At 31.1% G+C, this 19489-nt stretch overlaps 1 protein-coding gene across 2 annotated transcripts in view; it reads left to right on the top strand.

Moving 5' to 3' along the window:
* Positions 1-10393: 10393 nt before the first annotated feature.
* LOC134706830 (histone-lysine N-methyltransferase EHMT2-like) overlaps positions 10394-19489 on the top strand; it is a 33638-nt gene continuing 24542 nt past the window's right edge. The window contains exon 1 of one of the 2 annotated variants that reach the window (XM_063566134.1): positions 10394-10486. In XM_063566134.1, coding sequence (XP_063422204.1) covers positions 10457-10486 — 30 coding nt within the window. In that variant the 5' untranslated portion in view covers positions 10394-10456. Of the gene's footprint in view, positions 10487-10641; positions 10774-19489 lie in introns of those variants that run through there. The other variant, XM_063566135.1, reaches the window with a different exon arrangement.

Genomic DNA, 19489 nt, shown 5'->3' with positions numbered 1-19489 from the left:
ATGAATTGTTCTAAATGATAAGGATGTTCTTACCCAAAGCAGAAAACCCTAGCCGTACAATTTTTTGGAACTTTTGCTCATCAGTGGTCTTCAACTTTGTACTTGTTTTGGCTTTCGAACTTTTTTCATCTGAGCGTCACTGGTTAGTCTTGTGTGGACGAAACTCACGTCTGACGTATTAAATTTAAAACCTGGTACCCTTTGTAAGCCATTATTCGCATGCAACAAAACCAGGTTCAACCCACCATTTTTTTTTTTTTTATTAAAATGTCCCGTGCCAAGTCCGGAAAAATGGCCATTGTTATTTTATAGTTCGTTTCAGTGTGTGTAAAAAAGTAAAATCACAAAAATACTGAATTCAGAGGAAAATTAAACAAACCATATGGCAAAATCCAATTACAAAACACATCAAAAACGAATGGACAACAACTGTCATATTTCTGACTTCGTACAGGCATTTTCAAATGTAGAAAATGGTGGATTAAACCTGGTTTTATAGGGCTTAACCTTTCACTTTTACGATAGTCTCATCAAATTCCGTTATGTTTACAATGATGCGTAAACTAAACAAACACAATAAATAAAATAGTCAAAATATGGGTACAGCCGTCATCATCGTGTTACAATTTTAAAAGAAACAATTTCGCGTGTCTGACGTAAGAAAATTTATACGTCACATATTTTTGTCGTTCAATGTCTTTACAAACAATTTTACAGGGCTTAAAAATCAAAAGTCTGTAAGAATAAATTTCAGAAATAGACCTACATTCAAAATAGTCCAAAAGTTCTACAGAATTTATAAGAATCCACAAATGGTTCATTTCACTACGTGATCAAATAATTTTGACAGAAGTGGTTCAACGTATTTTCTAATTTATAATAGAAATATAACATAATGACATGTTATAAAACAATCTTACATTTTAATGTTGTGTTTCTCTTATGTCGTTGTTCTCCTCTTATATTTGATGCGTTTCCCTTAGTTTTAGTTTGTAACCCGTTTTTTTTTCTCAATCGATTTGCGAGTTTCGAACAGCGGTATACTACTTTTGCCTTTATTTATATCATTTTATGTCATATAGCTTCTCACGTTTAAACGTATGCATACATCTCTGGGTTTCAAATCATTCGGTTGAGCGTTTGTGATTAAGAGTTTAACACACAAGCGATGCTTCGGACTCAAGAAATGTGTAGTGTTATTTTCATTTTCAATAATTTTCAGTAACTAAGAAACAATTGTATCGTTGCAGGCATTAAAGTGCACTTTTTGATAGTATGTCTATTGTGAATATTCAATTGTAGAATTCTGAAAATTCTACTTGAAGCAAATTCGATTAATATTTCTTTAGATAAACTCTTTTGTGTCCTTCGTGGTTCAAATTCTCATAATTTGCATTTACTCTTTTATTTTTTTTATACAACAATGTCAGTTGATGAACATAGTTTACTGAATTTTATTTTTTTCATTTCTTTAACAATATTGCGGTCACGCATTTGTTTTTCATTTTAGAACTAATATATAATGGTACTCATTACATACTTCATTTTATAACAGTTTTTTCTTCGTTTCTATGAATGTTATATGCCATCTGTTCGATTCAATGGGCAAACGATGACAGCCAAAATTTTAAAAATATATTAGTATGAGCGTAGTATCGATAAATAACGCCCAAAACAGAACTCATTCTTAAATATTCTATAAAAAATCAGATTTATTTGAATCATTCTTGTTTAAGGTTTTCTTTACAATCTGAGGAAAAGTTACATTTTGATCTCCTTCCATTTGATAGACCACAATTATCAAAAACACCTTTAACAAATGTCAACCATTTGCTTTCAAAACTATAATTAGTAAACTATACAAACAGCAATTTATAAAGATTTCCTCTTCAAAACTTACTAACCGGAAATTTATCATTCGCATTTTATTTGTGCTTGAAATCAAAAATCGTAGGAGTTCTCTACAAATAACGTTATTTTGTATTGTCTGCATTTAATAGGTCCAATATAATGTAGAATTGTAAGTGTACTTTTTCGAACGAGTCCACATGTCCAATACCCCTGACCTCTATACTGTATAACAAAACTGATAAAATTGCTTAATCGAACATATCTGTATGAAAAATAAAAAAAAAATCAAACATCGAGAAAAATTCAAATCGGAAATTCCCCTATCAAAAAACCAAATCAAAAGATCAAACTCATCAAACAAATGGAAAAAAATGTCCTTATATAGAAAATGATTGATTTAACCTGGTTTTATAGCTATCTTAACCTTAGTCGCATAAAATTCCATTAAATTGACAACAATGTCTTTGTTCGGGTTGTTATCACTTTGACATATTCCCCATCTCCATTCTCGATTTTAGAAATAATAATATATAATATTGGGAAAATGTCAAAAATAGGAGAACAGTAGTCAACAATGTGTTATAATCTTAATCACTATAAATTAAACAAATATACCAACAAAGAAAAACAAAATGACATTTTGACAACGCACATAAGCAAAAAATGAAAGACAAGAATACATAAAATGACCACAGCACATTGGTGGGTGGCATATGTACCGAGCAAAGCCACAACTTGGCACGAGGATATTACCAAAAATGGACTAAACAGTAAAGTAAATAATAATTAACAAAGACAAACAAGGAAACTATAGCATGTGATTAAGATGCTAAATTACCTCTTATTTACATTCAATTGATGATTATATGTCTTCGACTTTATCTAATAAACTAAATCAATGTTTTTATTACAATTAACTATTATAATTCATTTCTTGTATTTCCATGTAACCAAAAAGTAGAGGGTACGAAATGTTGGGCGTAATTTATAAAACAAAAATGAATGTGTACAGTACGTCAACGAAATATTTTGCGCAGGGACAACAACAGGAGAAGCTGATATAAGCTTGCGCAGGGACAACAACAGGAGAAGCTGATATAAGCTTGCTCAGGGACAACAGGAGAAGCTGATATAAGCTTGCGCAGGGACAACAACAGGAGAAGCTGATATAAGCTTGCTCAGGGACAACAACAGGAGAAGCTGATATAAGCTTGCTCAGGGACAACAACAGGAGAAGCTGATATAAGCTTGCTCAGGGACAACAACAGTAGAAGCTGATATAAGCTTGCTCAGGGACAACAACAGGAGAAGCTGATATAAGCTTGCTCAGGGACAACAACAGGTGAAGCTGATATAAGCTTGTTCTAAAGTGTTGAAATGTATCGAAGTCCATATCATCCTAAAAAAAAAGACGATGAAGACATGAATTAAAAGGTGCAATATGACATCGTGTGTGCAAGATTCGTCAAAAATCTAACCTTTTTTCAAAACCTGGACACTATATTTCTCAAAACGGAAAGTCTGTGATCAAATGGCATATCAAAATCACAAACACATCAAACAAACGGAAAACAACTATCAAATAACAAGCTAGGTTTACATACTAGTATAACTGAATTTATTTTTTTTCTGATTTAAGAACTAATTAATTCCTTAGCATTTATAGTTGATTTTTTTGTAAAAATATTAACATTCACAAACTTTTGTTTAAGGTCTTTTGGTACACTTGTTGTTTTTCGATTAGGAGTTGGTTTTTTTCTAAAAAAAAAAAAAAAAAACATTTTTTATATTTCTTTCACTATAATGAAATGTAGAAGGATTCGATTTTTGTTTTAATTTACTTCATTTTATTTTAAATATGTATAGGCCACTATCTAAAGCGGTGGAATATATCGATGGTGGAGTCCGTCCGTCTTTCCTTCTTAGTTAGCATCTATCACAGCACATTAAACTGCTTGGTGGATTTATTTGAAATATTCACAGAATCTTAACCACTGAGTTGTCTGTTGTACCTCCACATCAATTAGTCATCTGCATATTTCTTGTAGTTAACTTTGGGATGACAATGACTTAAACATGTCTGAAAATTAGGATGACATTTATTTGTATCTGCAACTAGTCCTTATTATGATATAGTGTTGATCTGGATCATTTTGCTAGTTTCCTAATCAATGCAAAGACATTGCAATTGGTTTATTCAGTTATTAACATTTGTAAAATGTAGAACTTTTCCTACATTTTAAGCATAAAATGCTAGTGTGCACCGCCTTTTCATTTGTTAAGTCACTATTCCGGTTTCCATAAGCACAGCATGTACATACTCCAGTACATATTTGTATCCCTTTTTCTCCTAATCAGAACTTGAAAAATAATTTTCAAAAGATTCATCATAAAAGTATTTGCAAGGCCATGTTACGAGCATCTTCGCTAGCTGTGTTGCGAGCCATTATGTTATTCTAATCTCAAATATGTTTCTAAAGGTGTTCTATAACAAAAGCATTGGGCAGGGTATAATTTTTTTTTAAACTTATTTGACAAAACCTATAGTTTATAATTTATTATTTTTCTATTCAGTATTGTTTTTTTACATTGTTAACAATCTATTATTGTAAAACATTTTCATGGAACAATGTCAAGAAATTAAACAAAAAATGAAAGTCTGAAATGATTTATAAGTGAATTTGTAGAAGTTTTATAAAATTCTATCTAGTCCTTAGCAAGGAAGAAGACAAAAAAAGACAAAATACACAAGTTTAGTTTATTAAGATATATCAGATGTTTAATTCTTTAACTTCGAACTCAGAAAGCATTATTAAATACGTCAAATATTTGGAAAAATGGAGACACAACTACTCAACACTATTACAAAGATTATTACAAATGACATTGTCCTGCTTAAATCTTATTATAGAATAAATTGTTCAAATGTTTTGTGCCAGGTATAAAGACGGCGCTTTTGTAACAGTTCGATTATCCATTGATTTTTGTCAGCTTATATTTTCTGTAGGCCTATACTTAAACGAATATATCAATACAGTCCTGATAATAGGTCATCTGTTCACCTTCAGAAAATGTGTTTGACATGCGCAATATGTGGTTTCTAGACAAGTCAATGCTTGTTAGGCGTAATATCAGGTGATAAATTTGTCGTCAGTAATGTTTTACAATGTTTCGGGTTATGAAAATCTGCAGTTTGAAATGTATATACTCGTTTTATATATCAGGGTTGCGAAAAAGAGTCCGCTTACAATATAGGAATTTAGTTTGTAAGGAAATGAGTAATTTATTCCACACTATAGTTGCCTTTCTCCTGTTGTATATTTAAATATAGACTCAAATTGTTACAAGATCTTACAACTTTTGTGTGTATTTACATGATCTCACCTATGATGTGCTCCATAGATTAAAGCGACAAAACTTATCAAAACGGAAACCGTGTGTTCTGTGTTTTATGTTATGAAACTCTCGGGGTCATGAAGACTAATAAACAAAAACTACAGCGCAGTTATATTAATCACCAATTTGTCGATCGGTGTTCCGCCATAATACGTCCAATACTCATTACAAATATATGTCTTTATTTCTGTTGCATTTGCTTCTGAATTGCTTCCCTGTCGGGTAAACAAACAGTAAAAGTCGTTATGGTTAATCGTTATACTCTTTCGCTTTTTATTAGCTTGGATCAATTTTCTGATATTATATAAAAAGAGGCACCCACTATATCAAACTTCAAAGTCATTGAGGACAAATATCCCCAAAAAAAACCAGACACGACCCGTTAAAGTCATGTTGGCTGGTGAAGTTGAAGCATTGTTTTAAAAGTACTATACCTTTTTTCAAATCAATTACTATATTTTTTAACAATGTGTTTTTTTTTTTCATTTAGAATAGTGACTGTGGATATAAGCTGGAGTTAAAATAACTATTTATTAAAAAGGGACAAAAAATGTATGTCGAAGATAAACGGAAAATTTGAAACTTGAAACGTTAAATCTGATCCTAACACTGTTCTAACTATTAAAGAAAACCTGCAAACGATTTCAATTTTCTTTACAAAAAAGTAAGCAGCCCAAGTTGAACTAATCAATCTTTGATTTATTAGATCTAAGATGCCTTTAGCTGTAAAATAAACCGTCATTTTAAATTGTGTGTACCATTAATCTTGCGAGTTTGGATTGAAATATTATAATTGTTGTATTTTGTATGTCCAGTGGCAAATATAAAAATAAGTAGATGTGGTATGATTGCCAATGAGACAGCCCTCCACAAAAGAAGTTTGCATATTTAGAATCAGAATAAATTGATAATGTATGCAATAGGTTCGTTTTGCAAGGTAGCAAAGAATTTGGACTGATACATTGGAAATGAAGGTATGCTACACAGGGTAGAATTTGTTCGTTGCTTCAATGGTTCTAATCGTGCAGAGAGCGTTGCACATATCTTACATAGTGTATCGAATTAAATATCCTAATTCGACTGGACGTGGCTGTGTATTTATGCATCCCACACAGCTAAGTTTAACTTTACCCAGGGTTTTTAATTCTCTGTTGGACGTTGGTAGTCCATGAACATACAAATTTCCTTTCTCTAAGTATCTCTTGTAATTTTGACATTGGATATGTGACTTAAATTTAAGGAACATTCAACAATATTGATTGATTGATTGATTTGTTTTGTTAAAATCAATTCCATAACCATCCATCATGGCTTTGAGATGTCAAGGGTAATTATTTTAATAAAAAGTTTGCTATTGTTATGTTATCACATTAGTAAATGAATTATCTGATAGTAAGGGAAACGTTAACAAAATACACCTATACATAGTCATTTTTGTGATACTCACGTTGCAATAGAGCTTGGAGTCATCACCCGCCAAACCGATCATGAGACAAACCTAGTCGGAGTATAAACCAGATTATGTAGCTTCTAGAAAATAACTTGGCTCTATCAAGGCGGCAGCATTATTAACATGAAACAGCATAACCGTGCTAGGGAGGGGTAAGCATAAAAGCAATAGAAAAGGGCAGAAAATGATAATTGAAAAATATTACAGAAATTTGCTCACTTATAGATGGGTTACAGAAGTATGTGCATTCTCCCATCCTACTGTAAAATTCGTGTTAAAGGTTTATGTCTGTTTTGATGTTCGAGATGCCTAAATACGCAGCCACGTTCTTTCCAATTAAACAAGTTAAATCCGATTTCTCGTGTTGGGTGCGTGTTACGCTCTCGGAATGTCTCTGAGGGGCACTTTGTTGGCCTGTTATAAGACTATTTATGTTATTTCGACTATTAAACATGTCTTTGTTTTCCGGTGACTGTTCAAGTTTTCGACTCTTAATTCTGGTGTATTTACCTTCCAAAACGACCTATTGTATTTATCGTTTATTTGACCTCGGGCTGAATATGTGTGAGATATTTGTCACTGGGTGTTAATTAAGTAACAACAAATAAATAAATCAATCAATCAATCAAAAATAAAACATGTGAAGAGAATGCTGCGCATAGTTAGGCCATATGTTATACCGATGGTCATACTAATATTTTGATGTCATTTATCATACACCTACTAAATATCAATGCATACCATTTTTTTGTGTGACATACATTTGGGTGTACAGCTGTTAATTGAAATAATGTATGTTTTATAAGATGAGATAAGATAAATTTCATTTCCAATAGAGGACCCATTACAGGCATAATCAGTACATTGATTTTCACACACAATTGCATAAGAAAATTCATGTATAAGAAAATAAAAAAATGAAATACAACTGAAAAAAATCCATGAATTACGAAATGAGTTAATAGTACATGTAGTCACATAAACCAGTATGTTTAGTGTTTATTGACCATGAACCAGAAGCAGCATTGTATACATTATATAAAAAAAAAAAGCTTTTGATGTCTATATGTGAGCCTTCAATTGTTATGTTAGCTTATTATTTCGATAGTATTCTTTCGGGTTTTTTTCTCAGTGTTATTTTTTTCTTTAAGTTTCTATGAGCTTTAAAGTGAGAACATATCATCTGAATGTATAGAATACGAATACTAGTATATATGTATTAGAAAACAGGTTTAAAAAAAACAATTGACGAAACATTATTAATTCCGTAAAGTGGCTCACTTTTCAAACTGGAATCAGTTAGAATGAAGAAAAATATCTGTTTAATTATAAGAAAGATCATTCTCGAAAGCTTTATCAATTGTGATTGATGCATATCAAAATCATTGAAATGTCTATGTAACACGAATTTGTACATCTGACGAATACGTAGATTAGTTTTTGATGGTTGGTTCAGTTATAACTTTGTTCGCAAGGAATAGTGTCGATACACTAGCGTTTGAGTCTAATCCATTTATTTCATTGTTGCAAGAACAAAATAAAATAAATCTATGTGCATTACATGAACTGGTTGGGAAGTTGTTACATTGCTGTTTAATATCAATAAACCAGCCATTTCTAGGTCATCTGTAAGTACTACAACAGATATGCTACAAGCATGCGCACAACAGGTAGATTTTTTTTCGTTTTCCAGATACGTTGTTTTGAACACGTACATTGAATGTATGTACAGAGTAACTAAGATCTTATCTTTAAAATATTAAAATGCATTATTACTGAATTTAACGAATTAAAAATTTGTAAAATATAGACATAGTCCTGTAATCTAAATAATGTTCTGTAATTAAATGGTTTTTATTTTCTCTAAATCGGAAACAAGAAATACTTCCAATACATTAACGAATGCATTTTCAAAACCAGACAAATTATTAGCATGGATAACAAGTGGCTTGTCAATTACTGCATTATTGTCAACGACTCGAGTGTACTGAATTTTTCTTTCTGACTGTTTGTTGGAGAATTGTAACATCTTGCACAAACCTCTTAATTCTATATTTCGTTTTTATGTGGTATTTTTCATCGCTATATAATAGGCTTGCTGTTTGTGTTTATATCCACGCAGTACACTCCAAGACGTGAAAGGAGGTAGTTCCGTGATACTGCCAGTTTTCATGTTACTTGATCACTAGCATGCATGCCTATATATAGTCTCATATCAATTTCACTTGTACTTGGTAAATATAAAATTAAAATAATAACATGTGGTACGAGTGCCTTTGAAACAACTCTCCATCTAAGTGATAATGTATAATATTCGTATCTTTATATGGATTGACAATAATGAATTATGTGTCCTATTCATAATGAAATAATAGTTTAATCTTATACAAAATATATGTTATAATGAAGATCTTTTTTATCAGAATAAATCTTTTCAGGAGAATTATAAACTATTTTTTGTCCGTTTAGTTCAGATATCCCCACCCCTTTAAACACGCCCAAGTTATCACTGATCAGGTGTGATTTATATCATTATGTTTAAAATCTGATTTTACTCAAACATAACATGTGTACCACAGTTTTCAATGTTTCCTCCTTAAATTGTATCGATAAAATTTTATCCGAATTTTATATACATAAAAAGATAACAATAAACAGCCACAAATGTTTCAAAGAAATAGAACGTGTGTTTTGCCAAACTGGACTTTTCGTACCAAAAAGTGGAACATAATTTTTCTGTAGACCTATGTTTATATATATAAATGATGAAAATGAAGATATGTCTAGGCGAAGAGGAAGACATAACTGATGTAGCAGCTGTTCGATGCATATATTGATCGGGCTTCCATTACAGACAGATCAGTACATAATGTTCTCAAATGTTTTAGCCTGCTTTCACTACGGTTCATCCTATTTCATCCGCCCGGTCATATGTTTTAATTTTCTAGATCATTTTGAACAGAATCTTGATCGTGTTGATAGTGCCGGAACTTTTCTCATTATAATCTACAGTACAACATCTGTAAACACAATATACTTTTTCTTAGATTTACAAATGTCTTAAATTGGACAATATCTTTATATTTGCAGTGCTGACATCTTTTTGTGGTCATACCGTGCTTCTGAAGATAAACTTTAATAGAACTTAGATTTTACTGTTCATTCATAAGTTATAGTGATAAAGCTGATTTCACTTTAAAAAGGGAACCAATAAACTTCAAATAGTTTTTAATCTTATCTGTTGATTATTTTTCAATTACACAGGTCATTTTGACTAAATTTGATTTTTTATGCTGTCTTTCGGCGTCCAGTCTGTTCTGAGACTTTACTGCAATTTACATAATTATGCCTGAATTTGATTAATGTTGCTGTATTGCTTTGTATAATTACTATGAGCCGTTACTATGATACATACTTATTTTTCTTTTTTATTCCCGTATAATACACATTTATTACCTTTATTAATACTGATCTATACTGTGGGGTTTTACTACCATTTTTAATATAGGACATTTTTATTTTATCTAATTTCCCTAAAATTTGACAATACATTTAATTTGACAATAAATCTTGAACCATATGCATTCTACCTGTCTACGAGGATATGCACTCGTTTCTTTTTTCTATGCCAATAAAAGATTATGCAGACAGATATATGTTCGTTATGTTTAGTGCTTTCTGTGTCTTGGTGACAAAACCGCGGGAACAACAGAGCACTTAGACGGCATAAAGAGCGCATGCGTCGTCACAACCTTCTTCATGGCGGCACAGAAAGAGACGACAGAGCAGGTCAGAAAGCAATAGTTTAGAAAGAGTACAGACTCATTAAATAAGTCATTTTCAATCATTGTGTGACTATGTAAATAATATATTTAATGTTTCAATCTATATTTAGAACGCTAAATATGGGTCATAGTTGCGCAATCTAAGATCGATTTGTTTACATCGCGTGGCTTTTCTGTTGTCGAGTGTTGGTCCTGGCAGGAAGTAAACCATCTGATTGCACGATTGAATGGCGACAAAGACAGCCCTTTCGTTCAGAAGATTCTGTTCATAGAACATTTTAACGTGAAATTGTATAAACTTTACAAACGTTTAACTGAGTTAAAAATCAAATATGTATCATGTTTATCAGAGACAAATGGTACCCAAAGCCATAAACGAACATGGCGAAGCAACTCGATAGAAAACGTTATTATTTAACCATTCTAACCTAATGTCCTTTCTCAAAAAAGTCTTTGCAAAATGAAATAGCACTTAAACATTATATTGGTGCACAGTTTTAAAACATGTAACTTTTGTTACTGTTGTTATAAAGTATACACGGAAAAGGGGGGTATGTTTTGAAGAATGAAAAAAAGAGTTTTGTTTATGTTTTGGAAATCTGAAGACATGATAAATATTAATGATAAATAACAATTACGGGTATGAATTTGGCTGTTGATACATTTATAACGAGGTACCTTTTCATTGTAAGTAGATCAAGATTGAAAAAAATGATAGGGAACAGACAGTACATTCATTCCGTAATGTAATAAAATGTTTTTTATTATATTTAGTCAAATGCAATACATCTGTTGTCTTTTGTCACATTTCCTTATAAATTAAGCCTGGTTTCTCTAAATCAAGGAGTACCACAAATCACTTGTACTGTAAAGGTCCAAGACTAATTCTGTCCTTCAGTCTTCACGCTGAGTGGCAGCCCAGGCTTGTAAAATTGCTCTCGGGTCTGTAAAATTCATATCTACAGGTCAACAGATTCTAACTTCAAAATTTTAAAAATTGAGCTCTGGGCCTGTGGATTTAACAGTTCATTGTGAAGACTGCGAGTGTGCCTGGGTTTGTGCATGTTTAATAAGATTGCCCAACCCCTGTTGCAAACTGTTCCTCATTTTGGTTCTTGGTCTAATGGGTGAATAGTGAATAAGTAGGTGCCCCAGGAACCCTTAGAAGAGTTATTTAAAGAGGGGTTATGTAATTGATTGTCATTGCAGACTAAAATGGCAGTGTCATACATGTAACAGTGACAGAAAATTATTTAGTGATGGTTGATGATGCATTTGTAAGTTATCAAAGGTGTTGTGCCATGGAAAAGACCAAATAAAAAGGGCTTCCACAAAAAGTTTTTTTCCAAATTATTCTGTCCATCAGTATATTAATTACATATTGGTTCTGGGTTCTGTATTAAAGTATAAACATTGTGATTAATGACAGGAAGGTTTTAATCCAAGATATTGATAAAATATAAGCATCATGGTTTTCCAAATAATGTGTGATGGTTTCTTAAGCAAATATGTTGAAAATATGAACTAACCAATAAAGTTTTGGCTTGGAGTTGTGTATGCCATTTTGGAATACTGCAAGTTGTTAAGTAGGAAAAGTGGATATTTCCATTTTCTTAAAAAAAAAATTATTTTATAACATGTTAATTTGTATTGCCATTAATTTCACATTTGATGCACGTACATGTATTAACACCATCTTATATTCATTTACTCATTGGTAAATTGAGGAAGAGTGCACACATTCACCTGTAGGATTATATTAGGGGTAGTGGCTTTTAACCCAGCCCAGATCAAACCAAAGATTTCAAATTGGTATTTGCTGCTTTTCTGTGAAGAGCAAAGGGACTGCTTCAAAATGATTCTGAGTCAAAGTAATGTGTCTAGTTGTAATATTATATATTCAACAAGAATCATGTGTGTAATGATCTTTAACAGCTTAAGTATATCATTGAAAGTGAATTGGCCAGTGTAGCCAAGGCATTGCATTGGTTTCTTTTATGTTGTGTCCTGACAGGAAATTGTATGTCCATTGTCCAGGTCCAATATACATGTCTAAACAAGTACTCCACCTTGTTTATGATGGCCCACTCGATCCTTAAAACTTGAAAATATTACTTTTGAAACAGTGAGAACAAAATCAATGGATGAAATAAGTACTAACAAATAAAAAAAATCTTAACAGAGTACTGATATATTTCATCCATTGATTTTTTTTAACTGATTCAAAAGTAATATTGTTAAGTTATAAGGAGAGGGCCGAAATTAAATGTACCTTTTGGTGAAACTGTATAAATCCTCTTAAAATAATTATGGTAAATTCTCACCACAGAAGTGGATTTGTTTGGAAATCTGAAAATACAATTTCTTTTGTCCTTTTTGTTCTCATGTCCATCAATTGCAGTCTGATGGATGTTAACCATCTCTTGTACACTGAAATGGGCCGTCAAAATATCTCCTGTTGAACTAGTAACTGTTGTCTTTATTAGTCATTGCCAATAAACTTTTTTCATACTAACAAAATTGAATCTGGAATCTTGATTTTTTTTCTCAACAGGATAGCTACTCTTTGGTAGGACTTCTCTAGATCTGGTACTACAAGTAGATGTAACCAGTCAAAAAATTAAATAATCTGGAAACAAGATACAGTAATAAAAAATGGTCTTATCATCTTTTTCTTGAAATATCTTGTTGTCTGTTGATTGATTTAATCCCAGACCTATTTGTATAATTTATGTACAAAGTAACAGCTTGTGCAGCTGATTTGTACATTAACTTATGTCAAGAGAGTGTGTCAATGCTCTGTGCATGGGATTTGATGTAAGATGAAACATTAGTTACATTACACTTGCAATGTACATGTATAATGTGATAAGTTAGACTTTTATATTCATATTACTTTTCATGTGAACCAAATATTCTGCTTTTATATTATTAAGCATGCTAACTTCCTTTGAACTTAGTACAGATTTGCCCATGCACAGTATTTTGTTACATACATGTATGAATTTCCACCAAATGAGTAAAAAAATCTTATTCTAACACAAAAACAGTAGACTACTAAAAAAATCGTAATGGTACATCTGCTCATGATAAGAATCCAAGGTATTGCTATCAAGGTAGACTTAAGCCAGTGAATTTTGTGGGTAGATAGTAAAAGGCATTTTTACTCCCTTATATATATGGACTAGTAGATTTAAATAAATTTTTATAATACTGCATTAAATATATGGATCAGGTAAATTTTAGAAAGACAAGTTGAATGCAATTAAAACTCTTATAAACTGGCTTAAAAGTAATTTGCCCTGACTATATACAGAAATAAAGCTACATTTGCACTGCACAAAAGTTATTTGTTAAAACAGAATTTATACTGATATAAATTTTGTAAACATTAGCATTTCAACACTTTTGAAACAGTGACCCTGGTTGTTTTTATTTTTGAGCTGTCATGGATATATATGAGGTGCGAAAAGGGGAGTATCTGCACAGAAGAACATGAAATAGAATTTCAATTCCCGGTGAATGAACAATTAAAAATGTCTTGCACATTGATCTTTTGACCGATTTCACGAAACACCATTAATAATGAACCTTTTTCACAGCTGCACGTAAAATAGAAATGGCAAAACACGTTGCACGAAAATAACCCATTACCACCCTCATATATAAAATGTACATTGTACATCATAAGCAGTTATATCTCTTGCTGAAAAATTTCTAACGGTAATTATAAAAGAGAAGAATGAAGAATATTCAATTTACATGTACATTTGTACGTCCAATGGCAGATTCTATTAAAGATTGGTCCAATTGAGCAGTCAATGGTATAGGGATCAAATCTTAATGCAACATTTGCACAGTTCTCTCACTTCTGTGTGTGCAGTTTTGTTGTCTTATTGTACAATTTATTCCTGGATTCTCTCATTTCTCTGTGTGCATTATTGCTATCTTATTACACAATGTATTTCTTGATTATCCATTTCTGTGTGTGCATTATTGTTATCTCATTTATTGTACAATGCTTTATTCTATCATTCCTGTGTAAGCATTATTGGTGAGACCTCAGAAGGTATAATTAATTTGAAGAGTGTACACAGTGTATCCTTCACTGAATATTGATTTTAGATAAAACTTCTTGGCTGGTTTCCAGAACACAAAATGTCTGCTGTATTGAATCCTTTTAATTTAGTTGAACCAGGTTTATGAAACTCCTTAAACAATAACAGAATTCAATAAGTACCCTGAGTACATAGTTAAGTATATATGAAAAACAGTTTTTATCCTTATTGTTTTGTAAGTTGAAGTTAAAAAAAAAGTCTAGTTGAGCCCAAACATTTTATTTTGTGCACATCTGAAGTGTGTTTCTAAATTGTCAACATCTTCCTCCACATATATAAACTTGTAAAATTTTGGAAAAGTATCGAATTTTTCTTTTTTATTATGCTCCATCTATGATAATAGAGGGGCATTATGTTTTCTGGTCTGTTGTCCGTTCTTCCGGCTTCAGGTTAAAAATTTTGGTCAAGGTAGTTTTTGATGAAGTTGAAGTCCAATCAACTTGAAACTTACATGTAGTACACATGTTCCTTATGATATGATCTTTCTAATTTTAATGCCAAATTATAATTTTTACCCAAATTTCACAGTCAACTGAACATAAAAAATTATAGTGCAAGTGTACTGGGGACACATTCTTGTTCTAAACGACTTCAATTATTTGGGCAATTTTTTTATTTTTGGCCAACGGTTAACTACAAGAATAACCAAATAATTTATACAAATGTACATACTGTGGGGATGCATATTCTCAGAAAAGGGTACAAACAGCTAATTATAATTATGATATATAAACGTTAACAATGGAGGAAACAGATTCCATTTTTCTAGGTTTTTCATCCTGTTGTTATTCTATGTATTTGGATTAACATGATGAAGGAAGTGTAAGTGGTTTATGCATGTTATCATATAAACAAAGATCCTGGTAAGATACATTACTACTCAACAGTTCTGAGCATGTGAAATCTATACCTCTGGGAAAGAGTCAACAGTAATGTAATCCTTGGAATGTAGACTCTCAAATCAATCCATTATACATGTATAAGCTTAAGTAAGAAGAAGAATCTACATATAGATGATAGTATGAAATATAGATAAACTGGCAACATTAAAACTTTGTATATTAAGTCTCGAGTTATACTTGAATTAACACTGATAGAATCAGGAACCTCATCAGCCTGATGTACATTGTACAGGTGAATTTCTTAAGAAATAAGTTCACATCAGTCAGTAACTTATGGAAAACTAGTTCACAAAAGTCAGTAGTTTCTTGAAAATAAGTTTGCAAAAGTCAGTAATTTCTCAAGAAATAGTTCACAATTTAAGTCAGTAGCTTTCGAAATTTAAAATATCCTATTTGAACAATAAATTTATATAGTCTAAAAGTATGTACAATATTCAAGTCATGTGTCTTTATTTTGTTCTTTTTGGAAAAATATTGAATATTGGTCTGGTCAGGTCTAAAGCAAGTTATAAACTTTTCACAAAAATATGTTTTAATATGCACTTACTTGTAATTATATATATAGGATCATTGTCACTATATTTATATGTGTACAAATTAGTGAAATATTAATAATTTTGATTGGGAAAGTTTCCATTGCTGTTGTCTAGTAGGTAGTATAAAACTTATGTGTAGTCAACCTTTGCAGAGCTGTAAGCTATAAATAGGTCATTGTATTGTCTTGTCTAGATTACATAGTGGGAAAATATTAATAGTCAATAAAAAAATAGACACAGAAAACAACACATGTCTTATTTTTTTGTACATACATGTATTACATGAACTAATATTAAAATGAATTTAGAAAAAAAATGTAAACCATAAGTATTCTTAATATAAATGAGTGTAACACTTTAAATAGATGGCAGTTTCTGTACAATGTGGTAATGAAATCATTTAACCTTTAAACCTGGATCCTCAGTGTTAATTTCTTTTTTACATGCCATTATTGTCTGGATCAGCTGTCACCATTGTACAGACAAAGGAATAAGGAACTTGTATACCAAAACCTGTAAATATATCTCACCCATTCTATCAGTGATAATTTGTTTTAAAATCCTTGTTTATCCAATAAGTTATACTGGTGGACTTGTGTTGTACATGACCGTTAGACCTGTCTTACAAATACTTTTAAAATACTTGCGTGTACATGACTTTCAAATATTTCTCTGACCAGAATTGGATCTTATAAATTGAAATTGAAAACATCATCAAATGATTTTTTTCATTACAATTCCAATGCTGTATGTTATATTTGATTCTTAGCCAAAAAAAAAGTTTCAGTCCAGTTCATGATGTGATACTGTTTTAATGTCTTAACAAGCATAATTTCTCTGAAAGTGTTGATGAAATTTTTATTTTGGTACAATTTTTGTGTTGCCTTTACAAAGTTCGAGTTGTAGAGGTAATCCTAGGATATTTTGTTTCTAGCTAGTGGTATGGAAGCATCAGCAAGTTATAGGGCAAAAAATGATGATACCTCATTGATATTAAGAAACAATCGTATTAGCACTAAGCAGTGGTACATCTCATTCTGTGGAGGTGGGGTATTTTTTGCCCCGTCTCTCCAATTATGGCTCATTGCTTTTGAACCTATTGCATATTTCTAACATATTTAATTTTAAGTTTGTGTTAAGGTCAGCTCAAGTTGAACTACTATAAATGGAAAGTAAAACATTTTTTCTCAGATTGACATATCTCATTTTAAAGAGATTTTCACTGCCCCCTCAACCATACTCTGTTGACTTGGAAACATTTTGATGTATGTGTAAGTTTGTGATAAGGTCACTTACAAAAAAATGTATGATAAGTCAATAATGTTTTGTATGCAGTTGTTTTAGCATTGGTCAACATTGAACATATGCAATTTGCTATGAGATATTTTGGACATACACCCTCCATTGATGACATTTATTAAGTTTTGCATAAATTAGTTAACATCTTAATGTTTTATCATTTTGATTTCAGTATTTGCATTATACAGTACTATATTAAATTAACATACATTGTGCAAACAAGGTGTATCTCAGTGTCTCTACAGTTAGTTATTGAATTGTATTGGAATCATTAAACAAATGCTATTTCCACATAGTTTCTCAATATAATTACTCTGCCTTAATATACTGTAAGTGAAAAGCCAAATTAAAAATCAACTCCTTAAAACAACCTTTATATAAAATTATAACTGTATGTGTAATATAACTACATTTTACTAAGTATGTGATCATTTGGTTGTTATCTTGCATTTTCTTGAATTCATGGCTGATTACTTTTCTTGTTTAAGACTGAGATTACTAGACAAAAGCAACATTTTTTCACTGGTTGATAAAGGTGAAGCAAGAAGGTTTGACAGTTTGAAAATTGGAAAGATTAGATTAAACTAAAGGAGGATCAACATTTTACATGCATAATTTACAAAAGATTAGAAACAAAGACAAATTCACTGGACTTGTACATATATACATTATTTTATTAGAAATGGTTTGAACTACAATGTAATCCTGGGTTTATTCCCACAGTTTTAGTGTCTTGCTCCTGATTTTATATTAAACATTTCCATGATGCGTGTTGTAACTGTTCCTTGTACATTGATCACTTTAGTACATGGTATTTAAAAGTCTGCTCTCTGATTCACCATAATAGTCCCCTTACAGAAACTTTACCTGTAATATTTGATCACAATCTACCTGGCCAGGTGAAAAAAAATACAGGTAATATATACGTTGTTTTAGTTCTATAAGTGTATTTTGTCATTTGTTTCTGATTTTTCCGGTAAAGATTGAAAATTCTTAAGTTGTTTTAGAATTGGGATTTCCTGTTCTGACAAATTTTCATCATTTACAATTATTTGAAAAAATGAGGAAATCATTTTACTTAATCATCCATGGCAAACCTGTGGGAAAGCATGTCTTAAATACAGTAATGTCATGAATGTGGGTTGAACAGTAAGAACAAAAAGTAAAATGATTTTATTTCAGTAGGAGTATTATTGCATTACTAGGAGTTGGTATAGTTAACCATGCTTGCTCAGTTACAAAGAATATATACATTTGAAATTAAAGGTTACAGATGATATTGGGAAAGAACTTTTTTTTCAAGGGTTGTGGCTTTTATGCTTGGTGATTTTGACCTTCAAGCTAAAATAATGCAGGCATTAAGCTATTTTAAACTATTAAATCTAGTTACACAATCTTTGTATTGTATGAGGCAATTTCCTTATAGAGAAAAGCTGATCCATCACTTGGCTATATTACATCTGTAGAAATAGTTATATACCTTAATATATTGGGTCTATACTTTTAAGTTTTATTAAGTGCCAGGTCAGTGATACAGAATCTTCTTCAGTAGATTTGTCTTTGATATGAATGAATAATAATGTAGCTTATTAGTTAGTCCCATTATTTTGTTTACAGATTGATCTTTTAAAGACTAGACTGTTTGATATATGGTGACAGTCATACTACTAGTCTACTATATATAGGGTGCTGTGTATTAAGTTCTCAGAATCTTGTTATTTAGACCGAATTATTAAGATTCTAAGTAACAGCAATTATATAACTAGATCAGATAGATGTGGAGATAATAATGACTCCCTAAAATTTTATGTGTAAATAATGAAATATATAGAAAAAAGGGATTCTATATATTTTAAATGCTTGTCTTTGTGAGCACAGAAAGAAAACATGTAATGATTTATTATTCTTTAGTTTGTATTGTCTTTATAAAATATAGATGAATAAATAAACTCTTTATTTTTTTTTGTTATCTGAAAAACACTTATTTACAGCTGTTTAATATTTTCAACAACAAAAAATATTTACCAATACATGTACTTGGTATCTACATGTACAATGATATAAATATTTTCTGGATGCAAAAATTTTCCTGTGCTTTCTGTATAATAAATTCCTTATTTACTGGTTATTCTGACAATAGCAAACTCCATTT

This window comes from Mytilus trossulus, chromosome 2 (genome assembly GCF_036588685.1).
Source record: "Mytilus trossulus isolate FHL-02 chromosome 2, PNRI_Mtr1.1.1.hap1, whole genome shotgun sequence".
In the NCBI taxonomy this organism is placed as follows: Eukaryota; Metazoa; Mollusca; class Bivalvia; order Mytilida; family Mytilidae; genus Mytilus; species Mytilus trossulus.
This window is presented reverse-complemented; position numbering and strand designations above follow the sequence as displayed.